The 12,718-nt window shown below is 30.7% G+C and overlaps 1 protein-coding gene across 2 annotated transcripts in view; it reads left to right on the forward strand.

Annotated features, from left to right (window-relative positions):
• LOC139514502 (plexin-B2-like) overlaps positions 1-12,515 on the forward strand; it is a 53,983-nt gene extending 41,468 nt beyond the window's left edge. For both annotated transcript variants that reach the window (XM_071303858.1, XM_071303848.1), the window contains exons 28-33: positions 217-371; positions 844-991; positions 1,440-1,571; positions 2,108-2,191; positions 3,699-4,006; positions 11,497-12,515. Coding sequence is in view for 1 of the 2 variants with exons in the window: in XM_071303848.1 (XP_071159949.1) it covers positions 217-371; positions 844-991; positions 1,440-1,571; positions 2,108-2,191; positions 3,699-3,803 (624 nt within the window). In the remaining variant the exon portion in view is untranslated. The remainder of the gene's footprint in view (positions 1-216; positions 372-843; positions 992-1,439; positions 1,572-2,107; positions 2,192-3,698; positions 4,007-11,496) is intronic.
• Positions 12,516-12,718: the final 203 nt, after the last annotated feature.

Below are 12,718 nucleotides of genomic sequence, written 5' to 3' on the forward strand. Positions count from 1 at the left end.
TATCATCACTCTATGTGTCGGATGGCTCGAATAGCCCAGATAAACCGACTTAGTACCGGCACAAATTTTGATTAAGGTGCCGGTAAAGTGTTTTTCAAGATCAAACAAGCAGTCTTTTTTCTTTGTATATTTATTAACGGATACGAGTATTGTTGATTATTGTTTTAAGAACAATTGAGTATATTGAATTAAAAATGTATGCATATCTATATCCAGTTGCTTCTAACAGACTACATAGATTCGACATTTGAGGAACTAGTAGACCCGCAAACGCTATCCAATTCTATTCGTTACTTCCTCTGCATGTTGGATAAAATTGGAGATGACTTTAACATTGATTCAGACGTACTACAATCATGGAAAAATGAGATGTAAGTGTGGCTGACATTTACATACCGTGGATTCGTTTATTTTCGTGGGTATCAATTTTCGTGGATAAAGAAAAAATTGATTGTTTGTGAATATTTATTTCGTGGCTTTGTGGAGGTCTGCATACAAGCCTATAGCAAATTTATCATTCGTTAAACATTTAATTTCGTGGTTTACCTGTACCCACGAAATCCACGAAAATTGGTATCCAACGAATAATAATGAATCCGCAGTATATGTATTGGTTTTAACTGCGTTTATACATTCTCAGATTCAATGATCGGGGAAATTTGTTTTTGTTCATGTATTTATTTCTCAAAATATATTATTTCTCATATTTTGTTTACTATATTGTTTTAAATAAACGCACGTTATAGTCTCATTTGCCATGTCTGGAATCTTTATACCCAACCCATTTTTCAATCCAATAACCTTTTTGTTTTGTAACCATTCATATGTTTGTCTATATTTTAGTTATGCTACACGCATGTTGGCTCCATTGATCGGTAAACCAGACATACTATTTGACGTCAATGTACCTGGACATGTTGGGCCATGTTTGGATATTCTGAGACAAGTGTTTGTAGAAAGCTTCACACAGACAGCCCACAAAGTTAACAAGGTCAGATTTAAAGTATTTTTATTTATTTATTTTTGTTTTATTTTTGTATATTGGTTTCTGTATTCCAGTAGTAAGTAGTATGTTGCCTGAATACGATAGATACAATCTGAAAGCATTAAATTTCTTTGGGTTTTTTTTCATATCTTAAAACTGCAATAATGACATCATGAACATTATCGGTACCAATTTTCCTGAAAAAGATTCACATTTCGACAACCAAATATGTCTCTGTATGATGCTTGTGGCCAAATATTTGAAATCTACATTTGTAGATGTATAAAAAAAAAACACAAAAAACGAAGAGCTTTTAATACCAAAAAGGACAATGTTAAGTTAAACCTGTCGAAATAGATATATCATGAAATGAAATGATTTATATATTGATTGGTGATGCAAATCAATTCTGTATATAGACGTTTATGTTGCAATTTCTTTTGTAAATGGACAGGATTCACCAACACAGAAATTATTGTTCCATAAAGATGTACCAAGATACAGAAAACTCATAGGTCCTTTCTTTAAAGGGATAGAGCCAGTCAATGATCAGGCATTTTGGAGTGAAATATACGAACTATCAAATGTAAGTATTACTATCTTATCACATTTCAAATTCAGTAGATAAAACTCATGAATTATAACTCTTCATGAAGAAAAACACTAAGATAAATTATCGGATATAGTATTTGAAATGTATAATAATGGTTTTTTTATCAATATGTTTTGGTTCATCAATAATGTGTATGTATTTGTATTCATATTCTGTTGAAGAGGTTAAATTTATAGACTTGCAAATTGATAAAGAAATAAGTAAAACTTTTTGTTTGTGAGTTATCGGAGCAGTGATAAACGTGAATATGACAGCAACAACAACAAAAACGAAATAAAATCTAGAGGAAAAGCAAGCATAATGCATGGGGTCATTCAATATTTTAAGCTCAATCAGTTTTTAAAAGTTTTAATGAATAAAGCAGAAACAATGAAACATCTGCCATTTTTACACAGTCATATGAAGAACATTTTGCTTCGCGGCGTGTAGATACAATTTATCTGCAGCATGATGCGTTCACAACTAAAAGATCAAAACCTTCCAATAGATATTTGAAATATTCATTTCAGAAACAGAAAGCAGAATTGAAGTTCAATAGACAGTTGACTTTTCAACAGCTATATGATTTGTTCATTGGAAAGTACAGAAGTGAAGTATGGAAAATTAAACCTATTAGAATTTACATGTCCTATGAAAAACAGGAATCCTGTATTAATGAAAGTTAATATAATAAGACAAAGTAACGCTGTCTTCGTGCATACGTCATAATTGTTGTTAAATGCATCATATTTGATTTTTATGTAAGTTCTCATAAAACAAAATACTGTCAAAAAGATGTGACCATCATTATCGTGGACATGCTGTATTTGTAGTTGTAGCAAAAAACATTATACAATACATATTTTTAAAGTTCGTCCCAGGCCATTCTTTTAAATTCCTGCAGACTTGCACTAAATTGAGAATGAAAACGTGAATGCGTTACAGAGACAACAACCCGACTAAAAACCAGAAAAACAGCACAAGACCACCAATGGGCCTTCAACACAGTGAGAAAATATCGCACCCGGAGGCGGACTCCAGCTGCGCCTTACACAATATTGTGTACTTGTTCAGCGAAAATGGACGTCACAAACTTTGAAACAAAAAAAAAGAACTATACTTAAAAACATATACACGACCAACAAAGGTCAGAGGTTCCTGACATGACACGCACAAACTTGCGGCGAGGTTCAACCTGTTTTGTGAAATCTCAACCCTCCCCCTATACTGTACCTCTTGTCAATGTGGAATAAACAAACACACTGCAATACACACAGTAAAATTCAGTTTAAAAGTCTAAGTTCCTTATTAGGTATCAAAAGAAACTACTAGTAAGTAAAACGACAATAATCAACATAAATTAATAAAGGATTAATAATAAAATTAACGGTACTAATTTTCTTGAACCAGATGCGTATTTCGACAATACATGTCTCTTCAGTGATGCTCGTGGCCAAAATATTTGAAATCCAAAGCTTATATCAAAGATGAAGAGCTATAATCTAAAAGGTCCAAAAAGTATAGCCAAATCCGTGAAAGGAATCAGAGCTTTGCATGAGGGAGATACATTCCTTAAGTTCTAATAATTTATAAATGACAGAAAGATGACGTCTCCATCATATGAATATCAAGCACAATTCCTCCCGTTAGTGGTTTAGTATCTTACAATAATAGAATATACGATATAGATACCCGTATCATGCCAACAATTTGTTTAAGAATAAACGTGTTTATTTTCTATGCTAAGACCCTATGAGCGAATCAATATTAATTCTCAAAAATACCTTCTTTAATGACTTTACGATAGTATCGTTACTATATCCCTTCTGAAATCCGTTTAAAGGTTTGATTAGCAGAAGAAGTTAATGACGACCTGTTTGTGCGTTGTAGAGAATATGAACATATAATATGGGATGTGAAATAACGTCTTGGTTTTGGTTTTTTTAATCAAACATGTTATCGGTTTACAAATTTATTTAAAAACACGTATTCGTAGAATGGTATCTTCATCAGAAATGCTCAAGACCAAATCAAACGGAAAGATAACAAAGCATATTACAAAGAAACAAGTTCTGCAGTTGTTTTTGATACCAGTTGATAAAGATAATATTTTTTGTTTAGATTCTTGACGATTTTGAGGATATGGAAGAAAGCAGAGACCTCCAATTTGCCAAAAAGGTTGAAGAAATCATAGATTTGATGGAAGAATGTTCTAAAAATTCATAAATGAATATAGCAGAATATCGCAGAAACTGTAAAATTTTCACGACATTTAAAACTAACTTAAATGATGACATTTAAGATATATGTAAAAATGCTTAAAATTCGTCAGTAAATTTAATGAAATCAAAGTTTTTGTGAAGTAATTGTACATGCATGATAAATTTAATGACTGTAATAAATATTTTCCCTATAAAGATAACCAACTTGTTAAAACTGAGAGCAGAATAAAAAAGGAAAAAACCAATTTTCCTCTTTTTTCACTCTTAATTCTGACAAGTGCAATTAGAGGTCAAATTCGGACCAGAACGTAATAAATTTATTCTATAACCCATGTATTTGAGAAAAAATCATGAAAAACAAAGACAATTCTGTTATATTCGTTTTTATTTTTTACATTTCAAAATAAATTTATACTGAATTCTACACTTAGCTGTCCATTTTTAGTCATATCTCTGTAAAGGATGCAACATAGAATAAATTTATTCTACATTTGTAAATGCATGGTGCTTACTGTATATGATCATGTATAAAATAAGTTTATTATATAGAGCCATAATATCTATTATTAGTTCGAGAAAATCATAAAATAAATTTATTCTTCATTCAATGTCATTTATGATTATGATAATATTTATCTGTATGATGAGGCTGAGACACAGAATAAATTTATTCTACATTCAATGCGATTTCGGATTATAATAATATATAAAATAAATTTATTTTGAAGTAAAGTTATCTGTATGGTGAGGCTGTGACACAGAATAAATTTATTCTAGTTTCAATGCGATTTCGGATTATAATAAAATATAAAATAAATTTATTTTGAAGTAAAGTTATCTGTATGGTGAGGGTGAGACACAGAATAAATTTATTCTACATTCAATACGATTTCGGATTATAATAATATATAAAATAAATTTATTTTGAAGTAAAGTTATCTGTATGGTGAAACTGTGACACAGAATAAATTTATTCTAGTTTCAATCCGATTTCGGATTATGATAAAATATAAAATAAATTTATTTTGAAGTAAAAAAGTTATCTGTATGGCTGAGACACAGAATTAATTTATTCTACATTCAATATGAATTTTGTTCTATATAAAAATAATCTTAAAAATATCTCATGATAAAAAATTTAAATAATTTAAAAGAAAATTCCATCGGTCTTATTTATTACAGAATAATTACATTAGATGTATGTTTCATTATAATATTTTATTCTGATTGGCTAACTGCACATCACGTGTTATTCCGTAAGCAGTTGCATTGCTCAATACAACTTTTCATTCATGATAACACGTGCTCCAACAATAAAGTGCACTGATGAATTGAATAATAAAATATATAAAATCGTGTTTTCATAATCATAGCTAAAAACTGTAATTATAAGTATTGAATGCCTCTTTTTGTAACTTTATAGGGTTGTAAAAGCGTTGACCGTGCGTACATTTTTAGAATGAAGCGCTTCCGCGCTTCATACAAAATGTACTTCGGTCAACGCTTTGACACGCCAATAAATTTACAAAAAGAAGCATTCAATTCTTAACAAACTGATACAATAAATTGCTTCGCCAAGCGCAGCTGGATACGACCGCAGAGGTCAAATCTTAAACATTCGGGACAAAAATGGACACAATGTTCGTGCATGATACAGGTCTGAATTTGGATTGTAATTAAATATTTGATGCAATATAGGTTTCTGACACAGAATAACGGTAGCCAAAAAACTTAGAATTGGTTATATCATTTGAATTTATATTTAATCTTTGGCTTTTGCGCAATACGCTATGCTGTTGCGAATTGCCCCCCCCCCAAAAAAAAATATATAAATAAATAAATTTACCTCTTTTTATGCTTTTGTGCAATACACTATGCTGTTACTATTTGAACCCTCACCCCCAAAAAATATACCCTTGCCCCTCTTCTTTTTTGGCAACGTGATATTTGAAATTTTCTTTTTCAATTTCTGAAATCTGTAATGAGTGAAAATTATCCCCCCACCAAATTTCTGTCAAGTTTATCTTATCACAAATACTCTAGCGGAACAGTTCAGAATGCATGTAAAACAATAGAATTGCTATATGGCCAAAAATCAATTGCCTTATCGTTTCGATTTGTCATGTGATGGCATACAAACAGTTCAAAAATACATCTAAGTCTTATTTGTTTGCTTATATAATCCTGAAGATTTTGTTCAATGTTTTGTCACTGGTCATCTGTTAGAATAATTTTGGGGCTCTTTTCACACAAGAGACAAGCTTCGTTATAATGCAACTGGTACTAATCGTTAAGTAATCTGATCTTTTAGTGACATACAGATCTGTAGTTGGAATTATTCATCTTCAAACTCTTCTTAACTTTTCGAACAATTATCTTTGTAAATGTCAACATTTTATCTTCTAATATTCCCAAATACATGTTTCCATTATTCCGTTCAACCAAAGCTATCTGAAAGATCAAATAAAAAATACAGTGCATATAAAAAAAATTGGAAAATGTGTCTATGGGCTACAAATGCCCCCGCTCGTAAATATACACGTGTCAACTTCCACATTCAGATACATGTACAGGATTAAAGTAGTTAAGACTGATTTGTGATTTTAACATTCGGTTGAGGCAAACTAAAGTTAGTGAACGGAAACGAAAAATTCAGCATTTTTTATGTTTATAAATGGCCTTAACTCAAGAACGGTAGAATTGATGCCACTCAATGTAAACCTTGATCTGTGTTTTATGGTAATATGCATTGTGTATACGATTTATTACATTTGCTTGAGGCAAACTAAAGTTAGAGAACAGATTGAAGCGAAAAATTCAGCAATTTTTATGTTTATAAATGGGCATAACTCAAGATGGTAAAAGTTGTGCCACCCATGCAACATCTTACACTAACCTTGTCAAAAACGAACTGTAACTTGTAAAGTAAGCAAATGTTTCAAAGAGATGTACAAGGACTAAAGGAGCAGCCGGATCTGATCGCCGTATAGATAAGATATGCAAATGATTGTACAACTGCACATCACATATCAGGCCCTCGCTCTAAAATTCATAATATATTCCTTTTCATAGAGTAACCGATACATTGCACGCATTTCTTAAAATAATGACTTTTAATTCACTAATAACAATTCCGGCCGAACTACAATTGTCAAAATATGAATTATATTAGCACTTTCAAAACCTTTGGCGCTGAGATAGGAAAGAACACTTTTTATAAAACAACAATTATGATTCTTAATTTCAGCATTCTAAGATATTTCTTGCAAGCCAGTTAAAAGTTTAATCTTTTAAATTACCTCTGTAGATTTTTCTCAAAATGCATCCTTCACTAATGTTCTCTGTGGTTGTAGTAACTTCTGTCATTTTGTCTGCCTTCTAAACTTTTGTGTTTCTTTATAAATTCCTTTTGATAGAAGTGTCTGGTGACCTATAAAGAACAGCGTATTATATTTTGACTGAAATGGTCATATTATCCATGAAGATGGAGACTTTTTGTCAATTATTCTGTGTGCCAAACAGATTGCATAAGAGTATGAGTACAGTTCTTTAGGTACTTATGAAAATGTTCAAAACTAGTTTTTTTACATAAAATAGTCTATTGGTCGTGTATTTGTTTTTCGCAATGGTGTTTTATTGTTTCATAGACTTATGAGTATAAATATCCTTTAGATTCGGTGGCGGAGCCAGTTAGGGTTCCGTGCTTTGAACGCCCCCTTTTTTGACGATCAATGGTTTTAAATTGAAACAAATGTTTAGAACCCTCTTTTAAAAATGGCTGGTCCCGCCCTTGGGTATCTTTCACTTTTTGCTCAAATAATAGGTACATGTTCCATCTTTCTATGCAACAATTTCATAGCTAGTGTGTCCTAACAGCTGTTCTAAGACTAAGCGTAAAGAAAGTGAACATTTAATTTTTTAAATGTTTAAAGATTACTTCAACTTTCACCCGTAGTAAATAATAATGAGATTACCAATTAGAAACATTATTAATAGTCTTCAGAGTCGGATCCAGGGATGTTTAAAAAAAAAGGGGGGGGGTTAATTAACAATAAAACTGAGTCTCATCTAGCCCCAAGCATCATGTCAGGCATTGTCATTACTAATGTCTTCTAATCTGAGTAAATTAATTACTTAAAACTATTAAATGTCTTCTTATCTGAGAAACAATTTCGACATTTAAACGAAATCTTTTACTTATGATAATGTTGATTCTCCACAAAGTAATATAAATAGAACCATACAAATAGTAAGCAAATACATGTTTTCAGATACCATCTTCAATATAAAAAAAATCACACCATGAAAAAATTAACTTGTTATGTGTTCCTCTTCTACTAGCTTCAAAATATATCCAAAATCAAGAATTTGGAACATACTCTATCTGACATAATCATTTGGTAATTGATGCAATTAGTGTCTCGAGCTCTTGTATGCCCGTCTTGAACATAAAAAACTAAATATAAAATATACAACTCTCCTAATGCTCAGGTTGGTTGTCATATTATGCAATATAGTTAATAATATAGAACCCTATGGGAAAAACATAGAACTTCTTTTGTCTTACAAAACACTGTCAAACATCCAAACATACTATCCACACTGATCTGTGTCCACACTTGTAGTATATAAATTTATCTTAGTGATATAACAAATTGTCAGAGTAGTATAGTCAAATTTAGTTATAGAATGAACATTTTAATTTAATTTGCTTCATGATATACCTCTTTCCTTAATGATATGTTTATCGTTATCATAGGCAGTTGTGGCGTTCCATAAATGTTATATTCCAAATTGTTCTTGTTTATTATGGAATGATCGATATTCTGATGTATATTTACCAACGTTTTTTTCAACTGATCGGGCGGAGCTTATGTTTTAATTCGCATAAGGATAGTCTATTTGAAGATGTGTGTGATAAGGATGATTGTCGTTATAATTATTATTGAATTCTAATCATTAATCAGTGTCACCAAACGCATATACAAAAGAACTGAGTGTATGATATATGAGACGAATAACTGGACACTTCATTGATGATCTTATCCCAAAACTCCTGTTTATAGATGGACTGGTCTTAAATAAGCGAACTTCTTAAACTCCGCCCAGTCAAGTGAAATAAATCTAGTAGTAGAGCATTTGCATTAATCAAGTATTTGCTGGCTTATCTGTATCGACGTATCGTATAACACGTATATGAGGAAAAGATGAATTAAGTTAAGTTGGTCCCGATGAAAATATTATATAATGCATTAAATTTTAATTGATATCGGGGTAAAATCATTATTTCATACAAATCTGCGCGATACGTATCCGTCGATCCGTGCACGTATCCTAGCTGATACGTGAATAATGCAAATGCTCTAATAGTAAATTCGTAGAAAAATATGCAAATTGATATTCGCAGATGCAGATCGATCGAGGATTTGAAAAGGGGCATACCCAGAGACTTGTAAAACGTCTAGTATGCATTGAGCATATATGTCGGGGATCTATGAGGGGATCCCAGTATCCTTGACCCCACCCATAATCCCACCTCTAGTATACTAAAGTACATGTACCTAAATTTCAATATATTTTTGTATCAGAGTGCTGAACGCGCATCTTTTAACGTTTTGAGAGGAAAATGAATATTTTGTTGAAGGGAGAATGCGTTGGGTACATTACTCACATTTTTACCTGAGGAAGCTGCTGTTCCTTTTGGAACATGTCTTACTTGTTTTCTGGTATGTTAATTGGGATAGGTAAAAGTATTGTTTACACCAGTCCTGTATTTTGTTTAACACTTAATGAAACCTGATTTTAATTGTTATTTGTGTATTCAGTTCGCTGTCTCCTAGGCACGAACCACTCATCTGTTTTAAGACTCTATGATTGATTGATTGATTGATCATGACTGGTTGAATGTCCAATGGCAAATATTACATGCATATTCAGGAAGTTGGGAATGATACATGCCAATCCTGATAAAAATAAAGAAATATGCCTGAAGAAAAACAATAACAGAGTAAGTGTTCCTGCATTTTAAACTTCAAATATTTCTTGTAGAGTGAGAAAACTGTTATGAAACACCAGCAAAAAAGACTAGATTGTTATTCAGTTCTGACTCTTAAGATGAAGATTAGGTATGTAATAATGAGGTTTTAATTTGATAGATTGTTGACTTTTAAATTGTAAAAGTTTAATTACTTACTGTAAATTAATCCATTTATTGTATAAATTAAAATTCAATAATTACTGTTCAAGTGCATAGCATAGCCATCTTTATCTTGCTGTATCAGAGGCAATAGATATAAGATGTGGTATAGGTGCCAATGAGACAACTCTCCATCCAAGTCACAATTTAAAAAAGTAAATCATTATAGGTCAAAGTACGGACTTCAACACAGAGGAAGATAATTTTCGGCTCTCCCTTGACACCATTTGCGAGTATGGTCTTGAGGAAACGATGATAGTCCGTCGGAAGGGGGCGATAAATGGCTGACCCGTGTTAAGAGAGAGCCATATCTCTTGCACGTTAAAGACACCCTTGTAGATTTCGAAAAAGAGTAGGCTAATGCCGCTACAAGGCAGCACTCGCACCCGCAAAGTGGAAAGGGATTAATATAAGTTGCAAAACTTGTTTCCCAATCCACTATAAATAAATATGTTTAAACTAAACTATTATTAATTACAATAAAGAGAGTGAATAATATTATATAAGCAAAATGGACATCATAAGTAAGATTAAAAGAAAGACAGACAATTTCTTCATCAAAGATTATAAATTTTGGTATGGTTACTAAAAATATTTGAAATTGTTTTGAATTTGTTGTTATTTCTTTCAGATCAGGCCTATCCAGAAGCAAGAAAAAAGACAATTTTTAGCACATGCATCTACAGAGAGACATGTTTTAAAAAACAGATATATGTTCAAAAACACCACTGGTTTAAAATAAAATTATTCTATGTAGCCTAAACAAATCATACAGATCAGTGTATTTTTTCCTAAACAAATTTTATATATTTCTATAACCAGAATAAATTTATTCTGTGTCTCAATCTTAACATAATTACTGTACTATCAAAATAAATTTATTTTATATATCATAATACTTTTAATCCACATTGAATGTAGAATAAGTTTATTCTGTGTCTCCACCTTAATATAATAACTTTACTTTCAGAATAAATTTATTTTATATATTATTATACAAGACAAACATCACATTGAACATAGAATAATTTTATTCTGTGTCTCAACCTCACCATACAGATTACTTTACTTTCAAAATAAATATATTTTATATATTATTATAATCATAAATCACATTAAATGTAGAATAAATTTATTATATGATTTTCTCGAACTAATAACAGATATTAAGGCTCTATACAATAAATATATTTTATAAATGATCATATACATAAAGCACCATGCATTTAGAATAAATTTATTCTATGTTGCATCCTTTACAGAGAGTTGACTAAAAATGGACATCTAAGTGCAGAATTCAGTATAAATTTATTTTGAAATGTAACAAATAAATACTAATATAATAGAATTGTCTTTGTTTTTCATGATTTTTTCTCAAATACATGGGTTATAGAATAAATTTATTACGTTCTGGTCCAAATTTAGCCTCTAATTGCACTTGTCAGAAATTAGAGTGAAAAAAGAGGAAAATTGGTTTTTTCCTTTTTTATTCTGCTCTCAGTTTTAAGTAGATGAATATGGTAATATGTGGAATTCAATGTTTTGTTCTGCATGTATTACTTTACATTTGTGTACTTCTTTTTAAAATTCATTATAATTTACAATTATTCTGACATTTGTTATGAATTATAAGATTTTTATATTTCAGTTTGGAAAAGAAGGTTAATATGGTAAAAGCAGTGTAAAGGAAAGGCATCGCAATTTGATGTTTTAAGAAAGAATGACTTTAAGGAAGTGCATGTCTATAGAACCTTTATTTCATATGTGCTCATATTATTTTAAGTACTTAACTATTGTAATTATGTTACAGCAAATCTTGTAAGCTAAATTAAATAAATTCTTTCGGAACTTTTTTTTTTATATATTTTTTCTAAATTTACAGTTAAGTATGAACATTTAGAACTTTGTTCAACTTTATATTTTAGAACTTGTAAGTGAAAACCTAAATAGTATTCAGTCTGTTGCAATTCAAGAATGTCTTTAAGTTTGAAAAAAAACCAATTCGATTATAATCCCTAATAAATTCATGATTAATGTATTCGATGCGGACGGGTTTTAATCCCGCCTACGACAATACAGGTGTAAAATTGATACACAAATAGATGAATATTAAGAATAGTTCACGAACAGAGCGTGCAAGGGATTCAAAAGGAGCAGTAAAGTTTCATTTGTAGAAAAATGTACCTTTTAACATGATTAATAATGTAGTATAACTTGAAACAGATTTTGTTGTTCAGCTTGTTGATATTGAGTCAAATTCCACATTATTGTTTTAGTGATGCGATTCATGTTTACTGTTGAATAATGATATTAAACTTTTATTTTCACTGTAAAGCGATTCATTAATGTTGTATATGCGATGCATTTTCACAGAATAATATTAATTAATTGTCAACTTATGAAATCGTAATTTAGGTGACTCTCTAACAAAATTTATGAAGTCAGAAGGATTGTGTATATATGCATACTTAGTGAGTGAAAGTGTTAGCTAATATATCAATAAATTCTGTAAATATGGCATTTTTGGCTAATATTGTCAATTCTATTTTGTCTGATAATTTGTTCCGACTAAGATATATACATGTATGTAGGATAATACATACATCACTGTATACAAATATTTTGAACAACTAAGCCAATCCACGTCAACGAAAAAAAGCAGTTTTCGATGTCGGTCTAAATAATCAATATACAAAACAAACTTATAAAACGTCATTAGAGCT

The sequence above is a fragment of the Mytilus edulis genome, chromosome 1, assembly GCF_963676685.1.
Source record: "Mytilus edulis chromosome 1, xbMytEdul2.2, whole genome shotgun sequence".
NCBI lineage: Eukaryota > Metazoa > Mollusca > Bivalvia > Mytilida > Mytilidae > Mytilus > Mytilus edulis.